Genomic DNA, 19,013 nt, shown 5'->3' with positions numbered 1-19,013 from the left:
GTTTCTCCTCTTATTGACTATTCCTTTAGTGTAGTTCCTCCCTTTGCTGGTTTTCACTTTTTAAAAATTTCATCTTCATGGAATATCTTGTTGGAAATATTCTGAAGAGCAGGCTTTCTGGTTGTGGATTCTTTTAATTTGTGTTTATCATGGAAGGTTTTCAAAGGCTGGGGCAGTAGCTCAGTGGCAGAGCACTTGCCTAGCATGTGTGAGACACTGTATTCGATCCTTAGCACCACATAAAAATGAAACAAAATAAAGGCGTGTTGTCCATCTACAACTACAAAAACAAAATTAGAAAAAAAAAATAGTTCAGTACAGCATCAGAGATGCTGTGACCCACTGGAGCCTCACAGCCTCTCAGAGATGGGTATGGCTTGCTAAAATGCCAATCAACCTGTTTGCCACAACAACCCATGCCACAACAAGAAGCAAGACTCCTCACTGAAACCTTATCCCTGCCTTTGATGTACTCCCCCTTAAATAAAAAATAGGAGCCATTTTTTAAACTTTTAGTTGTAGGTGTACACAATAACCTTTATTTTATTTTTATGTGCTGTTGAGGATCGAACACAGAGCCTCATGTGTGCTAGGTGAGCACTTCACCACTGTGCCACAATCCCAGCCCCAAATTGGAGCCATTTTAAAAAAGAGAGAATCAAAGGAAACAAAAATATAAAAAACATATAAACAAAAAATGTATATAATGCAAAAGTTTATATAAAAAGATTAAAAGAATATAAAACAAAACTAAAATACACTAATCAAACATCCTAGTTCACAAAAAACATCTAAGAATTATCTTTAAAGAATGGGTTTCTCTCTTTTTTTCTTGATTTCAATTTTAACTGTCTTCTGCGCTTTATTTGTTCCCTTCTGTTTTCTTTTGCTTTTGTTTTTCTGGTTTTTAGAAGTAGAAACTTAGCTTATGGATTTGAGATCCTTCTTTTTTTCTAATATAAACACTTAATTCTAAAATTTCCCTTTTGATATTCCTTTGTACCAGCCCAAACATTTTTGATATGCTGTAATTATATTTTAATTCAGTCCCACTTATTTTAAATTTTCTTTTACTTTTTCAGTTGATCCATTGATTATTTGTAAGTTTGTTGTATGTTTTGTAAGAATAGATTTTCTTGTCTCTCTGTTCTTTTCTAGCTCGACTCCATTATGGTCAGATAATGACTTCAGTTCTTTAAAATTGTTGAAGTTTGTTTTACGGCCCGAGGATGATCTATATTCTTTTTTTTTTTTTTAAACATGTACAAATGAAGCCAGATTTTTTTTAAAGTTTTTTTTAAAGAGAATTTTTTAATATTTATATTTAATATAATTTTATATTATATAAACATTTATAATTATATAAACATCTTTGTTTGTATGTGGTGCTGAGGATCGAACCCAGGCCGCATGCATGCCAGGCGAGCACGCTACCACTTGAGCCACATCCCCAGCCCTGATCTATATCCTTAATGCACCTGTTTCAATTTATCTGAATCCCTTCCATGCTAATTTGCAATGTAAGGCTAGGAAATTGCTCCTCATCATCTCCATTTTACTTCTGTAGCTACAGAGAGCCAAGGTCTCAAAAAGAATATCAAGTTTCCTTGGCTCTGTTCTACAGTGGTTTTCAAGTCACAGATTAATTTCTTAGTTGCATTTCATGTAGTTGTCTTTAGGTGGCAGCAAAACATGACAAAAAAGGAGAACTAGCCCCTTCTTCCTCCACCCACTACGTTAAAAAAAAAAAAAATGAAAGTAAAAGAAATGGGTGTATTTCTGCTGCCTTGAAAGCTGGGATACTCCCTTGAACAATGTCTTTTTAATATATCTGCCAATTTGAGAGATGAAAAAAGATTATTATTTTTTAAGTGGCCTTTAAAAATTGTTAGGTTGAATTTACATTTGTGCGTTTTTAGTGGATGCTTTCCCCCTTTAATTTATCTTTTCATTTTAATCCTTCATTTTCCTGTTGAGAGTTTTAAAGGACAACTTAAGGCTTTTTCCTTTTTATCATTACAAAAATAATTCAACTCATTAAAGAAAAGTAAGAAATGTCATAAAGGAGAAAAATGAAAGTTACATGTTACCACTAATAGCATTTTGATACACTTTGCCTGTTCCTATGTTGGTGTTTTGGTGCTGTGCTGTGGATTTAAAATTATATTCTTGTCCAGTTTTGCTTCCTAATTTTTAAAAAAATATTGTATTTAGTTGTTGATAGACCTTTATTTTATTTATTTATATATGGTGTTGAGAATTGAACCCATTGCCTCACACATGCCAGGGAAGTGTGCTAGCACAGAGCCACAGCCCCAACCCCACTTACTAATTTTTTTTTTTTTTTTATTAGTTTTCGGCAGACACAACATCTTTGTTGGTATGTGGTGCTGAGGATCGAACCCGGGCCGCACGCATGCCAGGCGAGCGTGCTACCGCTTGAGCCACATCCCCAGCCCCCCACTTACTAATTTTTAAGTAAAATTAATATTGTGATCCTTTTTACCTCACTAAACTTTTTGAATATTCTTTAAAATAATTTCATTAAAATTTAAAAAATAATATACAACTAATCTTTTTGTACATTATTGTTAATTTTTATATTTATTGCTCCAGATTAAATTTGAATATATGTCAACTCCTTCCCCAAGTAGAATTTTTGAAATTCGGGTTGATTGAAATCTATATGATAATTTGGGAATAAGAAATGAAGCAACAATTAAAGACAGGCAGTCAGTGTAGATAGATAATAGGGTAGGATTTTGAAAATGAAGTCAGGTTTAGGTGTGGGAAGTTAAAGAGAACCACCTCTGGGAGATTGTTAATACCTCTAGAGCCCTTCCTCCACTCTTACCAAGATAGTTTGCTCCTGCTCCAACCTGTTGCTAGGTAACCCATCCCAGGAATTGTTCCTCCAAAAGGTATAAATTAATGCCTCCTGGGCTGTTGCTCTCTTCCTGCCCATCAGCTTCTCACCTTTTGGCCATCCCAAGGGCATCTCCTTGGCCTAGTCTGGTATAGGGATGGGGAAAGGAAGTAGCCAGATGAGGAGGGAAGAGGGCAGGAGAACAAAGAAAACCCAAAATTTATAAAAAGGGCAGGAGGCTCCTACTTCTTGGGATACTAGGAAACTAGCTATGGCTCCCCTCTCTCTCTGGGAGAAATCTACTTTACTATTTTTTAAATAAAACCTGCTTTCTGTGCTCGCCTTGGGGTTCAAACTTAAGCATTTGAGGAAGCAGAACTTCTCACTGTTAACTGATAGCAGTATCAGTAACATCTTTAAGGTAAACAGTTTTCCCATCCAGGTATATAGCTTATCCCTTTATTGACTTACCTCATTTATCTTCTGTAAAAATTTGTCACTTTCTCCATATAAGTGTAGAATATTTCTTCTTAAATACATTTCTAATATTTTCTATTTTTCCTTACAGTGACTAGAAAGTGATTTGACAATGAATGGGGAAAATGAAGGCCCATTAACTTCCTTAAATAATAAATGGAATGATTAACATTTCTTTGTGTTGTAATTGTTTGTTTTGTGGTACTGGGATTGAATCCTGGGTTTCCCACATTCTATGCAAATGTTCTATCTTTGAGTTACATCCTCAACCCTTTTCATTTTAAGACAGTGGCCTAGAACAATGATTCTCCTGCCTCAGCCTCCCAAGTAGCTGGGTTATTGCCCTGTGCCATTGCACCTGGCTTATTGAAACATCTTAAAGTAAGATGTGCTTATTGTTGAAACATTGGGCAAGTGTAGAAAAGCAAAAGAGGAAGGGAGAACAAAAATCATCTATTCATCTGTATTCTCAAAAATCATTATTACCAACTTGGTATATTTCCTTCTGTTTCTTTTTGGATTTCTTCATTGTGTACATAAGTGCACAATTCTACATGGAAATGTGCTTCTAAAATTTTTAAACAGTACAGAAACATATAAAGATATGAAATAAAAATTAAAAGTGTTGACAAAAGCTTGGTCCTTGTCCCAATTCAATAATGAGGACCCAGTTTTGAGAAAAAGGAAAAAGAAGGTTTAGTGCTTGGAGTTGTTTCCTGACCCTGAATGGGCTCTTCTTAGATATTTATTACCCTAGTTCTATCTGTCAAACTGGTTGGCCTAAGAGTTTGTTACTCTCCTAAGGAAACAAGCCTCTTTGCGACTGCTAACCACTCAAATCTACATTATTTTCAAGAATACTCTTGGGCTTGAATTTCCCTCACACTCTGAAATAGTCAGGTTTTTTTGTTTGTTTTTGTTTGGTTTTGTTTTGTGTGTGTGGAGATCTTCAGAGTTTTCTGGTTTTATGGACTCCTTCCACTTGGAAAAATTTATGAGCCACTGCTTTGGGCCCTGGACAAAGGAGAAGCATTCTCTATTTTCCTTTCCTTGCCTTTTACTTTGGAACCTCTGCCTTGTGAACACACTGGTGTGACAGCAACTGATGCCCCAGTATTTTGTACTTCAAACCCTGGAGTAGAGCACCTACCTTATGAGTTGGGGGCTTGGCGGAGGCCACATTAATGAGGACTAACATTAGTAATTCTGAGTTACAGGAGATGAAAAATACTGGCAGTTTGCCCCTCCCCAGTAATTTACTTTATTTATTGGGAGCCATACCTACCTGGTGCAGAGTTTCTCCAGAGTTACCTGGGGAAAGGAGAGAACTGATCATGGCTCAGTAGCAATTAAAGTGCCACAGAATTTCATTGTTCTTGCCAACTTTTCATAATTTTTATTGTATAAATATTTCTTCATTTCCTGTATTCTTTGGCATAATTTTCAGACTCTAAACTGTCATTTAAAAGTAATTTCAAGTGCTGGGCATGGTGGCACATGCCTGCAATCCCAGTTACTAGAGAGTTTGAGGTAGGAGGATCATCGCTTGAGGCCAGCCTAAGCAATTATAGAGACCCTGTCTCAAAAAAACAATAAAACAAACCACTAAAAAGCCAAGATGGGGGGCAGTTGGGGATTTAGCTCAGTGGTGGAGTGCTCACCTAGCATGTGTGAGGCCCTGGGTTCAATCACCAGTACCACACACAAAGGAAATTCCACCACTTATAATTGTTTTTCCGGGAAGAGTGTTCAAGGTTTTTAATGACTTCATCCTTCAAGTGGAATCCTCATATTTTTTTTGTGTGTGTGTGGTGCTGGGGATTGAACCCAGGGTCTTGTGCATTGAGGTAAGCACTCTACCAACTGAGCTATATCCCCAGCCCCGTAATTTCAATAATAGTGATATAATAGAATAAAACTAAATGTTTAACAGCAAGAAAATGATGAAATAAAAGATAAAATCATTCAAATAATAGTTTGGATGTAGTTATGCAAGAATATTAAAAGTCCATACATAAAGCATATACAGTCATGTGCTACATAATGACATTTCAGTTTTAAAATTGGACCACATATATGATAGTGGTACCATAAGATTATAATGGCACTAGTATTGCAAGACATAATTCAGGTGTTTGTGGGATGTTGTTGTAAACACACCAAATGCTTTGACAGTCATGAAAGTATAGCATGTGAAAGCTGGGGTTGTAGCTCAGTGGTAGAGTGCTTGACTAGCATGTGTGAGGCACTGGGTTTGATTCTCAGCATCACATATAAATAAAGGTTCATTGACAACTTACAAAATTAAAAAGAAAGTATAGCACATGCAATTATGTATAGTATATCATACTTGATAATAATAATAAATGACTTATTGGTTTATATATTTAAAGTATACTACTATATTGTACTTTTTATTACTATTTTGGAGTATATTCATTTTACTTATGAAAAAACCTCCAGCTTACTATAAAATGGTATGCCATGTTATGCCAGCAGCAGATTCATACATCTTAGGTTTGCTGAGTATCTTGATTTCATGAACAGGCCACATTGACTGGTTGACTTATGCTATCCAAGTTTGTGTTAAGTACATTCTACGATGTTCACCCTGGCAAAAGCACCTAATAGCACATTTCACAGAACATATCTCTATTGTTAAGCAATGCAGGACCGTATATAGTATAGTCCTAATTCTGTTAAATATATATATTTGTAAGAATATAGAATATTTGTATAGATAATATTTAGGGAAAATATATTAAATAGTTAACAATAGTTATCTGTATGTTGAAAAATTATTTTCTTATTGCGTATATAGTGTAGATTTGCCAAGTTTTCAATAATGCTTATGCATTACTTTACAAATCACCAAAAAAAAAAAATCAAGGTTATCTAAGAAAAATATTTATGACAAGTCATTACTCTTATTTGCCATGATCATAATTCTATGAAAATATTTGAGTACAAGTAAAAAAAGAAATCTATAAAATACAAACTATTGCGTATCAAACAAAATATTTATTGACTATCTAGGATTAGGGATCCAATATTAAGTAAAATATTTATTGAATACATAGGATTAGGGATATAATGGAAAGTAGTAGGAATGCTATCATAGGTTACAAGGTTGATTTAAAAATTTTTCCTTTTTCCAATTAAAAAAATCAACATATAGTAGTATTGTAATAATCAAAATAATAATATAAGTGGGCAAATGAAATTCAGAGAAGAAACACTAGTATCTTTAAAAAGCTATGAAAAAAATTATTTGCCTAGTAGCACTTAAGGTATGCACATTTTAAAAATATGTATCACTTTTCTCCATTTGGCCTTGCAAAGGACTTTTTAAGATTATTGTGGTAAAAAACACACAACATGAGATCTATCTTAATTTTCTAAGTGCATTGTACAGTATTGTTAATTATAAACATAGTGTTGTGTAATATCTCTAGAACTTTTTCATCTTGCATAACTGAAACTTTATACCAAATGCATAGTAACTCTTTCCACCTTCTGCTAACCCTTAGATACCATTGTTCTACTTTCTAATTCTATGACTTTGACTGCTGTAGATAATTCATGTAAATGGAATCATGCTGTATTTGTCCTTCGGTGACTGCCTTATATCACTTAGAATAATGCTCTTAAGATTCATCTATGCTATGGCATACAACAGGATTTCATTCTTTTTATGGCTGAATAATATTCCATTTTATGTATATATCATATTTTCTTTAAACATTCATCCACCAATACATATTTAGGTTGTTTCCACCTTTTAGCTACTGTGAAAAATACTGCAATCACCACAGGAGTACAAATATCTCTGTAGGATTCTGATTTCAACTCTTTTGGATAAATATCCAGAAATGGAAATTATTAAATCATATAGTGGTACTATTTTTAATTTGTTTTTAGAAAACTCAATACTATTTTTCATACTGGCTTCACCAACCTCACCAATACTAGTTATATTTTGTTTTATAGTGGCCATCCTGACAATTGTTAAGGTGATATCTCATTGTGATTTTGATTTACATTTCATCCATAATTAGTGATATTGAGCATCTTTTCATATGCCTGTTGACCCCTTGCTTGTCTTTGGAGAAATGTCTGTTTAAGACCTTTGCCCATTTTAAAATCATTTAAATTCTTTCTTTCCTCCTTCCTTTTCCTTTTCTTTCTTTTTTATTATTTTTTATATTTGTTTTTATATTTGTTCCTTATATATTTTGGAGAGAAATCACTCATGAGATATACAGTTTGCAAGTGTTTTCTCCTTTTCATAGGTTACCTTTTTCATTCTTGAATGCTTTCTTTGCTGTGCAGAAGGTTTTTACTTGAATATAAGCCCATTTGTCTATTTTTGCTTCTGTTGCCTGTGCTTTTGAAGTCTTATCTAAGAATCCCTGCCTGGACCAATGTCATGAAATGTTCTTCCTATGTTTTCTTCTAGTAGTTTAATACCTTACATTTAAAGTATTAATTCGTTTTGAGTTGATTTTTGTTTTGATGTAAGATTAGGATCCAGTTTCATTCTTTTACATTTGGATAGCCAATTTCTCCACTATTTGTTGAAGAGGCTATTTTTTTCCCCTTTTGATTTGGCACTGTTGTCAAAGATCAGTTGACCTTAACTCTGTTCCATAAGTCTATACATATGTCTTCATGCCCATGCTACAGTGTTTGATTACTGTAGCTTTGCAGTATATTTTGGAATCACAAATTATGAACATCCAAATTTGTTCTTTTTCAAGACTCTCTTGGCTATTTAGGGTTCTTTGTGGCTCCATGTGAATTTAGGATTTTTTTTTAAATTTCTGTAAAAATTGTTTTTGGGATTTTTGATAGTGATTTGACAAAATTGAACATGTTTCAAAGGTTTAGTTTTTAGTTATAGGTATATCTTTATTTTATTTTTATGTGGTGCTGAAGTTCGAACCCAGTGCCTTGCACGTGGTTGGCAAGCACCCTACCTCTGAGCTACAACCCCAGCCCAGAATTGAACACTTTTTAATGGTAACAACACTCAACAAACTAGAAATAGAAGGAAATTACCTCACTATCATAAAGGTCATACAGGAAAATATAGCTAACCTAATAATGAATGGTAGAAAGCTGAAAGCTTTTCCTGTAAGACTAGAAGCAAGGCAAGGATGCATACATCTATTCTACATAGCACTTAAAGTCCTAGCCAAAGCAAATAGCAGGAGAAAGAAACAAAAGTCATGTAAATTTTAAGGAAAGAAGTAAAATACCCCCCATCCACAGATGACACAACCATTTATATGGAAAAATCTAAAGATCACACACACAAACAGAGACGCACACACACACACACACACACACACACACACAGCACAACATTCCACACAATAAAAACTTGTTAGAACTAATAAATGAATTCAATAAAGTTGCAGAATACAAACCTCATGAAGTCATTTGCATTTCTAACACTAAGAATGAACAATCTGAAAAAGAATTTAAAGACATAACTCCATTTCAAAGATAATAATATCAAATAACAAAAGAAAAGAACAAAATACTTAGGAATAAACCAAGGAGAAAAAAGACTTGCACTGAAAACTACAAAACATTTATGAATGAAATTAAAGAAGATACAAATGAAAAGATACCTCATGTTCATAGACTGAAAGATTTAAAATTGTTAAAATTTCCACACTACCCAAAGTGATTTTGCAAAGAATTTTAAAAGGTACATTGAAAGGAAGGTGGCTTTCAATTCCAGAGCAGCTGTATAACAGGACTTCTGCTCAATTTGGGCAGTTTGTAGCACTTTAGTGGAACAATATTGCCCCCAATTGGCAACTTTGACAATAGTTAGATAAAATCTAAAAATATTGTCTTGAAGAGGATTTTGTACCATTGAAATATATGCCAAGGAACCTAAACAAGATGAATAAAAGAGAGGAAAACTGTGGTTCTGGTGTCCATTCTGTTGGATTTCCCTGGCCTCCTAGAACCATAAGAGTAATGTATTTATTCAACTAGCAATAATTGAGCACATATTATAATTATGTGCCAGGCATTGTTCTCAGTGCAAGACAGACAAGGTGCAATTTTCCCAGTATCTGCATTCTATTGGGGATGTGGGGCATAAAAAAATCACTCCAAATAATAATGAGTGCTCAAGGAGAAGAAAACAGGGCAATATGCTAGGTTTGATGATTCAACACTTTTACATAAGCTTCACTGAAGAGATAATATTTGAAATGAGAACTGAACATGAAGAAGGAGCAAACTATGCAACTATCTAAGGGCAAAGGTTCAACAGTCATAAAGACCGTATGAAGGGAACAAGTTTGACAATTCCAGGAAAGAAAAGTCATTGTAGACAAAGCATATTGATGCAAGTACCAAGTAGCAGGAAGTGAAGGGAAAGATATAGATATAGCCAGGATCCAGAATGTGTAAGCCAAACTAGTTGGTTGAGTGTTTATTTTAAAGTATTTGAAGTGTCTTAAGTAAATGAGTGTCATAGACATGTCAATTTGCATGTCTTACAATATCACTTTGGCTGCAGTATGGAGAATGGAAAGGGCAGGGGAGCAGCAAAAATGGGAACATGAATCTGGTTGTGGTAATCACCTGTAATCCCAGCACATTGGGAGGCTGAGGCAGGAGGATTGCAAGTTCAAGGCCAGCCTTTTTTTTATTGGTTGTTCACAACATTACAAAGCTCCTGACATATCATATTTCATACATTAGATTGAAGTGGGTTATGAACTCCCAATTTTACCCCAAATGCAGATTGCAGAATAACGTCGGTTACACATCCACAATTTTACATAATGCCCAATTAGTAATTGTTGTATTCTGCTTCCTTCAGGAAAAATTAAGTACATTCACAATGTTATGCAATCATCATTTCTACCTGTTTCCACTCATGAACAAAGAACACAACCAGAGGTTACAGGAGGCATGCTTTGTAGTATCAAGAGTGTGGGGTGACCCTTGGTACCTCTGGGAGAATGTTTGACTGGCTTCTTTGAAAACTTTTGAGAGTTTGCAGGAAAATGCAACCTGCTACTCAAGGATAAGAAAGAACTACACTTGGTCCTCCTGTTAAAGAGGGCTATTGGCTCAGGTGTGGAGAGTGTTTGAGCCTCCATCATTGGCTGATCCCCTGGCATCTGCAAAAGCCAAGCCTGGGAAATATTCCTTGCCAAAGGTGAGGGTGTTATCAGCCTTGACTCTTGGTTCCAGTGCTAACAGTTATCAGATGTCCCAGGTCAATGTCTTTCCTGGGTGCAGCAGAGTGTTTCTAGTACTGCATTAGCTGCAAAGAATGTTTCTAGCTCTGTAACTTTTTAGTACACAAGAAGCCTCTGACAACTCAGAAGCCTTAAACAATTTATAATGCCCCTATAGTTTAATTTCCTGATTATGAGACACTATATAATAAACTTGTAGAGGTAGTTCTGGGTCACTGTTCCTTTATCAAAGTGTAGTGTCCTACCTGGCCCCAACTTTACATGAAAAGGTCCCTGTGTTTTCTTTGTCTCTGTGTTTTTCTCCGTCTTTAGTCACCCCTACTTGAGAATCCTTTGTTGATGCTGCGTGAGGTCCTCATCCACAGGAGCAGGGAGGGAAACTTGTGATTATGCCATTTGAAGTCCTTCCTATTTCACTGGATGTCAAAGAAGTATATAATATTGGGCCTCTATTGGAGGCTTTATGCCATCAAAATTATACATCAAGCAACAAAGTAGAAAGTGGAAGGAAGAGATAGAGTAACCAGGGATAACAAAACTATCTGCCAGGGTGTATCAGTGCCCCCTATAGGAGCTCTAGACCTCAACTCTAATGATGCAGTTCCTGTGATTAGGTTCTCTCTCTGTCTTTAGATTATAATTCCTAGAACCTTTATTCCCAATTAGTATAGAATTTAATGTTATACTTGAAACTTAGGCAACCATTCCAAGTTTATGGATAATTTAAACTTTCATATTAGAATAGTTTTACAGAATAGTTGCATAGGTACTACAGAGTTCTCATATATCTTACATGCAATTTCTCCTATTAATATCTTATATGAATAGGCTATATTTGTTACAGTTTATGAGTCAATACTGTTGGCTCATATTTTCCCCATAATTTTTATTGGTGCATTATAGTTGCACATAATGTTGGAATTTGTTATATATTCACACATGCACACAATATAACAATATAATTTGGACAATATAATTCCCTGGTATTTCCCCCTTTTTCTCTCCTCCTTCCTCTCCCCTGGTCCTTTTCCTCTATAATACTGATATCCCTTCAATGTTCTTTCTTTGTTTCTTTCTTTCCTTCCTCCCCCAGCCCCCCAATAACAGGGATTGAACCCCAAGGGTGCTTAACCACTGAGCCACATCCCTACCTCCTTTTTATATCTTATTTAAAGACAGGGTCTTGCTGAGTTGCTTAGGGCCTTGCTAGGTTGCCCAGACTGGCTTTGAACTTGCAGTCCTCCTGCTTTAGCCTCCTGAGTTGCTGGAATCTTCTTGATTTTCATGAGACCCCTTCCCACACACCTTTATTTTCCTTTTCTGAATTATTTTAAATAAAATCCATACTTCATTTTGATTTCCTCAGTTTTCACCTAAGTCTCTTTTCTGTTCTTGGACCCAGATCATCATGTTACATTTCATTGTCCCATCTTCTCCAGGTATCACTTAGCTGTGATACTTTCTTAGATTTGCCTTGTTTGCGGTTTTTTTTTTTTTTTTTTTTTTTGTGGTACCAGGAATTGAACCCAGGGGCACTTAACCACTGAGCCACATCCCCAACCCTTTCTATCTTAAAATTTTGAGACATGGTCTCAAACTTTCTTAACTTAGTGCCTCACTAAGTTGCTGAGGCCAGTTTTGAACTTGATATTCTCCTGCCTCAGCCTCCCAAGCTGCTGGGATTACAGGCATGGACCACTGCATCTGGTCATTTGCCTTGCTTTTGATGACCTTGACAGACTTGAGAAATACTGGTCAGGAATTTTGCAGAATAATGTCTACTGCCATTCTCATTATTAAACTGAGGTTATAGGTTTTGGAGACCACATGGGGAAACTGCCATTTCATCACATCATATCAAGGGTACATGTTATCATTATTGTAATAGTACTTTATGCTTTGAATATAGTCCTTGTTGCTGTGCCACTGCAACTTATTTTTTAAATGGTCATGTTTCTTTCCTCTTCCTCTCTCCCTCCTCCTTAATCTCAGGGGAAGCAGGATTTTCTTTCTTTGGCATCCTAGGCAAAGTTATCTGTCCTTAAGCATACACCCACCACAGGAATGAAGTCATTCAGACTTTGGAGATGGCACCAGAAGATCTCAGAAATGACTACCTCCCAAATTAACAAGTGAATTACAATTCAGAAAACATATTGAATATAGCCTTTGAACCACCTCTTTAAAAGCTCCTTGCTTGGCAGAATCACAATCTCTGGGACAGGAGTCCCTTGTGTTTCTCCTTTGCTAGCAAAGCAATAAACTTTTTCTCAAAACCTTATCCTCATTATTGGATTCCATCGGGGACAAGGACCGAGTTTTTGGTAACAATATGATTTATCATTGATGATGTTTGGAATTCTTCTGCATAGTAGATTTGTCTCCTTCCCGATGTATTTATTGTTCAGTAATTTTTGTAAATATGGACACACTGATATTTATTTTGCTTTTCATTATAACCAATAACACTTTAATGTTTTGTTTTTCAGCTTGCTCAAATTTAGCTATTGTGAGCTCTGGAAGTTTGTTCCTGTGTTTCTTTGATATATTCCTAACAAGGTTGTTTGCCTTTTTTTTTTTTTTTTAAAGCACTTCTTTGCTTTCTGGTACTGAAAAATGTTCTAGGTTCATATTATATATTTTACACCAGTCCTAGTCTCAGCCCTTTCTTCAAGCAACTCTGGTTCCTTTAGTCAAATAATGTTAAAAGAAACCAAATCTGTGTGCTAGTCAAGCTCATAGCTACTGGAGTGTTTTTAATACCTTTAGCCAGTCTCAGAGATAGTCAGACATATGTTGTTATTTTCTTGTCCCTCCTCCCTCCCAATTTCCTTCCTCTGTTCCACTGTTCTCCCTTCTATTTTCATGGGATCCCCACCCCAACTTCTTTTTCTTATTTTGGACTAGCTTTTGCATATGAGAGGAAATATTCAACCTTTGGCTTTCTGAGTCTGAAAAGTTCACATACTTCGACCTTAGATTCTTCTCATCTCTCTTTTTTTTCCTGGAAGGTACTATCTCCAATTCCTCATTATCTGTTTACTTCATAACCTGCTATAATCTGCCTGTATACCTTAGCTTTACACTGAAACACTGTGCTAAAGGGTCTGTGTTAGATGAAAGACTTAGGCCCTTTGCATGTTCATGGAAAGTTTTAGTTTGCAGGGTAATTAAATTCCATCTCAAGTTTGTAAATTTAGTTAAAATAGGACTTTCCCATCTATTACCTCATTTAATCCTTACAAGTATCCATATCTTTCTCTTTATTTGAAGTAGCTATTCCTCCACTAATTTAGTCCATCATGAATTTTCCTGAAAGCTCGAGATAGCACTTTACCCAAACTCCATCCAAACCCTAAGAATTGTTCACTAGTTTCACAAAACCCCTAGGAAATTAGCCAAACAATGTGCTATTTCAAACTCCAGATGCCTTACACATCTACTCTATTCCCACAAGACCAGATTCATAGAAGACACTAATGCTTTGACTCCTATCTTACTATAAGATTTTGACTCTTTAGCTAATCATGGCACCAAACATTCTTCCAAGGAAAATGTACATATTTCTCATTCTTATAATTATCAACAACTAAATGAAAGGCAAATTATATATAGTTAAAGATATATTATAAATCTCGTAAAACAATAGGAAGGCATTCTAAGAGAAGGACTGCTCTTAACCTTTAGCCCTCCCCAACAAAGTTGAAGGATGAGAATGATTCCTCTTCACCAGATACTGGATCCCACTTTTTTATTGAATCTAATGATAAGAACAGCAAAATATTCATTAATACCTCATTTGCTGTTTGCATTGTAAAAACACACTTTTGTCCATTATGAGGAATTATGTAACTGAAGAGGCTGAGATTCTAAGTGATAGAAATGAAGGCAATATAAGCTTTATTAAGAATTGGGATTTCTGGGGCTTGGGTTGTGGCTCAGTGGTAGAACATGTGTGAGGCAGCACTGGATTTGATCCTCAGTACCACATAAAAATAAATAATTAAAGATATTCTGTCCATCTACAATTTTAAAAAGTTAAAAAGAATTGGTATTTCTACTACTTTTATGGAGTATCAGAATTTGCTATTAGACTTAATATATTGATATATTGTAACATGTCATAACTTGGAACACTCTAAATCTTATACTCCAAAGTTCTATTTCCTGATCAATAGCTCCTCATTCCAGCACACACTCACTTCCCCGCCAATATCTTTCCTCTTTCTTTTTCTATTGTAGCAAAGTATATAGAATATTGGGCTGGGGTATAGTTCAGTAGTAGAGCACTTGCATAACATATGAGATAACCTGGGTTAAATCCTTGACACCACATGCACAATAATACAGAATATGAAATTTACTACTTTAATCATTTTAAGTGTATAATTCAGTGGCATTAAATACATTCTCAATGTTACAAAATCATTGCCACTATTCATTTCCAAAACCTGTTTATCACCCAAACAAAAACTCTGTACCCATTAAACTCCCCATTTCTCTTGTTCCTGGTTGTTCCATTCTACTTTCTGTCTCAATGGCTTTTCTTATTTTAAATTCTTCATATAAGTGGAATCATATGGCATTTGTCCTTCTTTTGGTCTGATTTATTTTAATGAGCATGCTTTCAAGGTTCATTCAAGTTGTAGTATGTAACAGAATTTCATTCCTTTTAAAGGTGACTATTATTCCACAGTAAGTATACATCACATTTTGTTTATCCATCATCTGTTGGATATTTGGGTCGTTTCCAACTTTTAGCTATTGTGAATAATGTCTCTATGAACATTGGTATATAAGAATTTGTTTGTATCCTTTTGAGCATATATTTGGGAGTAGAATGATCATATGGCAATTATATTTTTAACTTTTGAATAACTGCCAAACCATTTTCCAGAGTAGCTGCACCATTCCACACATCCACCAATGATGTAAAAGTGTTTTGATTTCTCCACATCCTCACCAAGACTGGTTATTTTCATTTTTTAATAAAAAAATATATTAAGCTAGGTGTGGTGGTACACAGCTATAATCCCAGGGAGGCTGAGGCAGGAGGATTTCAAGTTCAAAGCCAGCCTCAGCAACTTAGCAAGGCCCTAAGCAACTTAGTGAGACTCTGTCTCAAAATAAAAAATAAACAGGGCTAGAGATATGGCTCAGTAGTTAAGCATCCTAGGTTCAATCCACAGTATCCTTCTCCCCAAATTGTTTAAAAATATATATAACAAAATTCATTATTGTGTCAATCTGGCTGAACCATGGTGCCCAGATAATGGTGAAATGTTATTCTGCATGTTTTTGTGAAGGTGTTCTTGGATGGCATTAAACAATTTAAATTGGTAGGTTTTCAGTAAAGCAGATTGCTCTCCATAATGTGGGTAGGCCTCATTTAATCAGGTGAAGGCCTGAACAGAACAAAAAGACTGACCTTCTTTGAACAAGAGTGTATTCTGGCTGGGCGCTGTGGTGCACGCCTGTAACTCCAGTGGCTTTGGAGGCTGAGACAGGAGGATCATGAGTTCAAAGGCAGCCTCAGCAAAAGTGAGGCACTAAGCAACTCAGTGAAACGGAGTCTCAAAATGTAAAATAGGGCTAGGGATGTGGCTCAGTGGTTGAGTGCCCCTGAGTTCAATCCCTAGTACCTGCCTCCCCCACAGAAAAGTATATTCTGTAGTAGTTTTTCGTCTTGAACTGCAACAGTGGATCTCTGCTGGGGCTATAGTCTGATAACCTTTAGGCTTGAAATATAACATCCTTGGGTCTCCAGCCTACTAGCTAATACTGGAGATTCTGGAATTGCCAGTCTCCACGATTGTGTCAGCCAATTCTTTAAAACAGATCCTTTAGACTGTACTTTTCTCACCTTCAATTATCATTACCTTCAAGTTCATTGAAATGAACTCCAAGTTTTTCTTGTTGTTGTTGAATGTGTTTAGTAAATTTTTTATTTTAATAATCTGTATTTTTTCAGCTCCAGAATTAGCTTTTCCTTCTAATAATTTTTCTCTCTTCACTGCTATACTCATTTTGTTCTTACATTGTTTACCTGATCTCCTCTCATTCTTTATCCATGTTTTTATTTATTTATTTATTTATTGGTACTGGGGATTAAACTCAGGGACACTTGACCACTGAGCCACATCCCCAGCCCTATTTTGCATTTTATTTAGAGACAGAGTCTCACTGAATTGTTTAGCATCTCGCTTTTGCTGAGGCTGGCTTTGAACTCACAATCCTCTTGCCTCTGCCTCCTGAGCTGCTGGGATTATAGGCTGTGCCATTGCACCTGGCCATTTTCCTTTATTTTTAAAGCATATTTAAGACTGTTGTTTGAACATCTTTCTCTAGTAAGTTCTATATCTGGGCTTCCTCAGGCTAATTTTTGTCAATTTATTTTGTCCTTTTGAATAGACCATTTTTTTTGTTTCTCTGTATAGCATTGTAATTTTCTTATTGAAAATTGAGCATTTAATTACTTAAGTTGTAAATCATATTCTCTATCTTCCCTAGGTTAATTTTTGTTATTATTCAAAGTTATAGTGATATGTGTGTTTTAGAACTTTTTTGAACTTTACAAAGATTATTCCTTGTCATGTATATCCACTGGTGTCTTTGTTCCTTTAGCTCATATTCAGCTAATGTTTTGACAGAGATGTCCTTGAATGCTAGGAGCTCTCCAAATCTTTGCATATTTGCTCTGTGTCTTCTAAGGTTGTTTCTGATAATACATCCTTCCTTATCATGCTTGTGTCTTTTTTTTTTTTAGTTGTAGTTGGACACAATACCTTAATTTTATTTATTTTTATGTGGTGCTGAGGATCAAACTCAGTGCTAGATGAGTGCTCTACTGCTGAGCCACAACCCCAGCCCCCATGCTTGTGTTTTTTTCAGCTTTTCCCAGAGGACTGAATTTCTCTAAGTTCCTTACAGCTCTACAAGTAGTACCTGCTGCCTTCCCTTTCTTAGATCACACGAAGCAAAGATGAGTGCCTTGCATCATTTAACTATCCCCCATGTAGGATAGAACAGGTGTGTACAATAATTTGCAAATAAGGTGTGTTCTGCTTCTTTTTGTTTAAGGGAAGAACTGAGAACCTGTGTTGCTTCTTCAAGACCAAATCTGCCAACCACTTCAGTGGGAAGGACATGGATCAAGGGCAAGTAAAACACCACAAAACATCCTATTATTTTAAAGGTAACTTTTTTTTAAAGAGAGAGAGAAGAAAGAGAATTTTTAAATATTTATTTTTTCAGTTTTTGGTGGACACAACGTCTTTATTTTATTTTTATGTGGTGCTGAGGATCGAACCCAGCACCCTGCACATGCCAAGCGTGCGCATTACCGCTTGAGCCACATCCCCAGCCCTTGAAGGTAACTTTTTTTGATTGTGTATTTGCTTGGTTGCTGTTAATCTTTGACTATTTTCCAGACTCTGGCAAAGTTGGTTCAGATAGCTCCTACTTGTTTTTTTTTTTTTTTGAGGGGGGGTTATTTTGTTTTGCTTTTTATGTTTATTTGAGGAAAGAGGGCCTACAGCTTCCTATCATACAGTTTTGCAGCTGTTATTCAATACCTCTACTATTACAATGCATTGAACAGTTGCACTCTGAACTTTTCTTCCATTAGTGAAACTCCCTTTTTACTTTACTGAGCCACTGTTGATTATAGGGTCTTTTATATCAGTCATTGAACTATTGGTGGAGTATAAGGAAAAAAGAGTTATTGTTGGCAAATACAACAGATTGACCCACATTGCATTAACAAACTCTTCTACATCTTTACCTTTTGTACAATAATCTTTCTCCTTCCCTTTCACTTAAAAATCTAGCTATTTCCCAAGGATTTGTCACCTGAATTACAACTCATTCAGTTACTAGGTTCACAAAGTTTATAAAGGCTTTCATGTATATGGATAAAGTCAACCAAAAACAAAACCAGAAACGAACAAAAACCAACCAACCAAACAAACGAAAAAACCAAACCAAAAAACTGTATTATTAATCTCATTAATTTCCTGAAGGTGGCAGCCAAGTTCTACAAACTAGAACTGTAGCAGTGTCTAGGCTTCCTTCCCCTCCAGATTTGCAGAATAAATGTTTCCAAGAAGAATAGATATAAAATGCTTTTCTGCAACCTTCCAGCATTGATTATGATCCTTAAAATAATTGTTTATCAGTGTGATAGGTTAAAACTAGCATCTTGACAACGTTTTAGTTTTCATTTCTTTGATAATTAGGGAGGCTAAACATATTTTTGTGTTTCAAAGCATTTCTCTTCTTTAAATGATTTTCGTATTCTTTACCCTGTATTTATATTGGGATTCAATTTTGTAGCCTTCACCTTTTCTCATTATGAAAATAATATGTTCACACTGTCGAGATTCAAATGAACTTAGAAGAAATTTTCAAACATTCACATTAATAATATCAGA

General features: G+C 35.4%; 2 protein-coding genes across 11 annotated transcripts in view; one reads left to right on the top strand and one right to left on the bottom strand.

The window, feature by feature from the left end:
* Pbdc1 (polysaccharide biosynthesis domain containing 1) overlaps positions 1-19,013 on the bottom strand; it is a 346,698-nt gene that overhangs the window by 124,901 nt on the left and 202,784 nt on the right. The window lies entirely within an intron of this gene.
* LOC144371728 (uncharacterized) overlaps positions 1-19,013 on the top strand; it is a 37,823-nt gene that overhangs the window by 13,593 nt on the left and 5,217 nt on the right. For 4 of the 10 annotated variants that reach the window (XR_013431806.1, XM_078034717.1, XM_078034716.1 and 1 more), the window contains exon 5: positions 17,662-17,738. Coding sequence is in view for 3 of the 10 variants with exons in the window: in XM_078034717.1 (XP_077890843.1) it covers positions 17,662-17,738 (77 nt within the window). In the remaining 7 variants the exon portion in view is untranslated. Of the gene's footprint in view, positions 1-2,353; positions 3,519-17,661; positions 17,777-17,835; positions 17,954-19,013 lie in introns of those variants that run through there. The other 6 variants (XR_013431809.1, XR_013431807.1, XR_013431808.1 and 3 more) reach the window with 4 other exon arrangements.

This window comes from Ictidomys tridecemlineatus, chromosome X, assembly GCF_052094955.1.
Source record: "Ictidomys tridecemlineatus isolate mIctTri1 chromosome X, mIctTri1.hap1, whole genome shotgun sequence".
Lineage (NCBI taxonomy): Eukaryota > Metazoa > Chordata > Mammalia > Rodentia > Sciuridae > Ictidomys > Ictidomys tridecemlineatus.
This window is presented reverse-complemented; position numbering and strand designations above follow the sequence as displayed.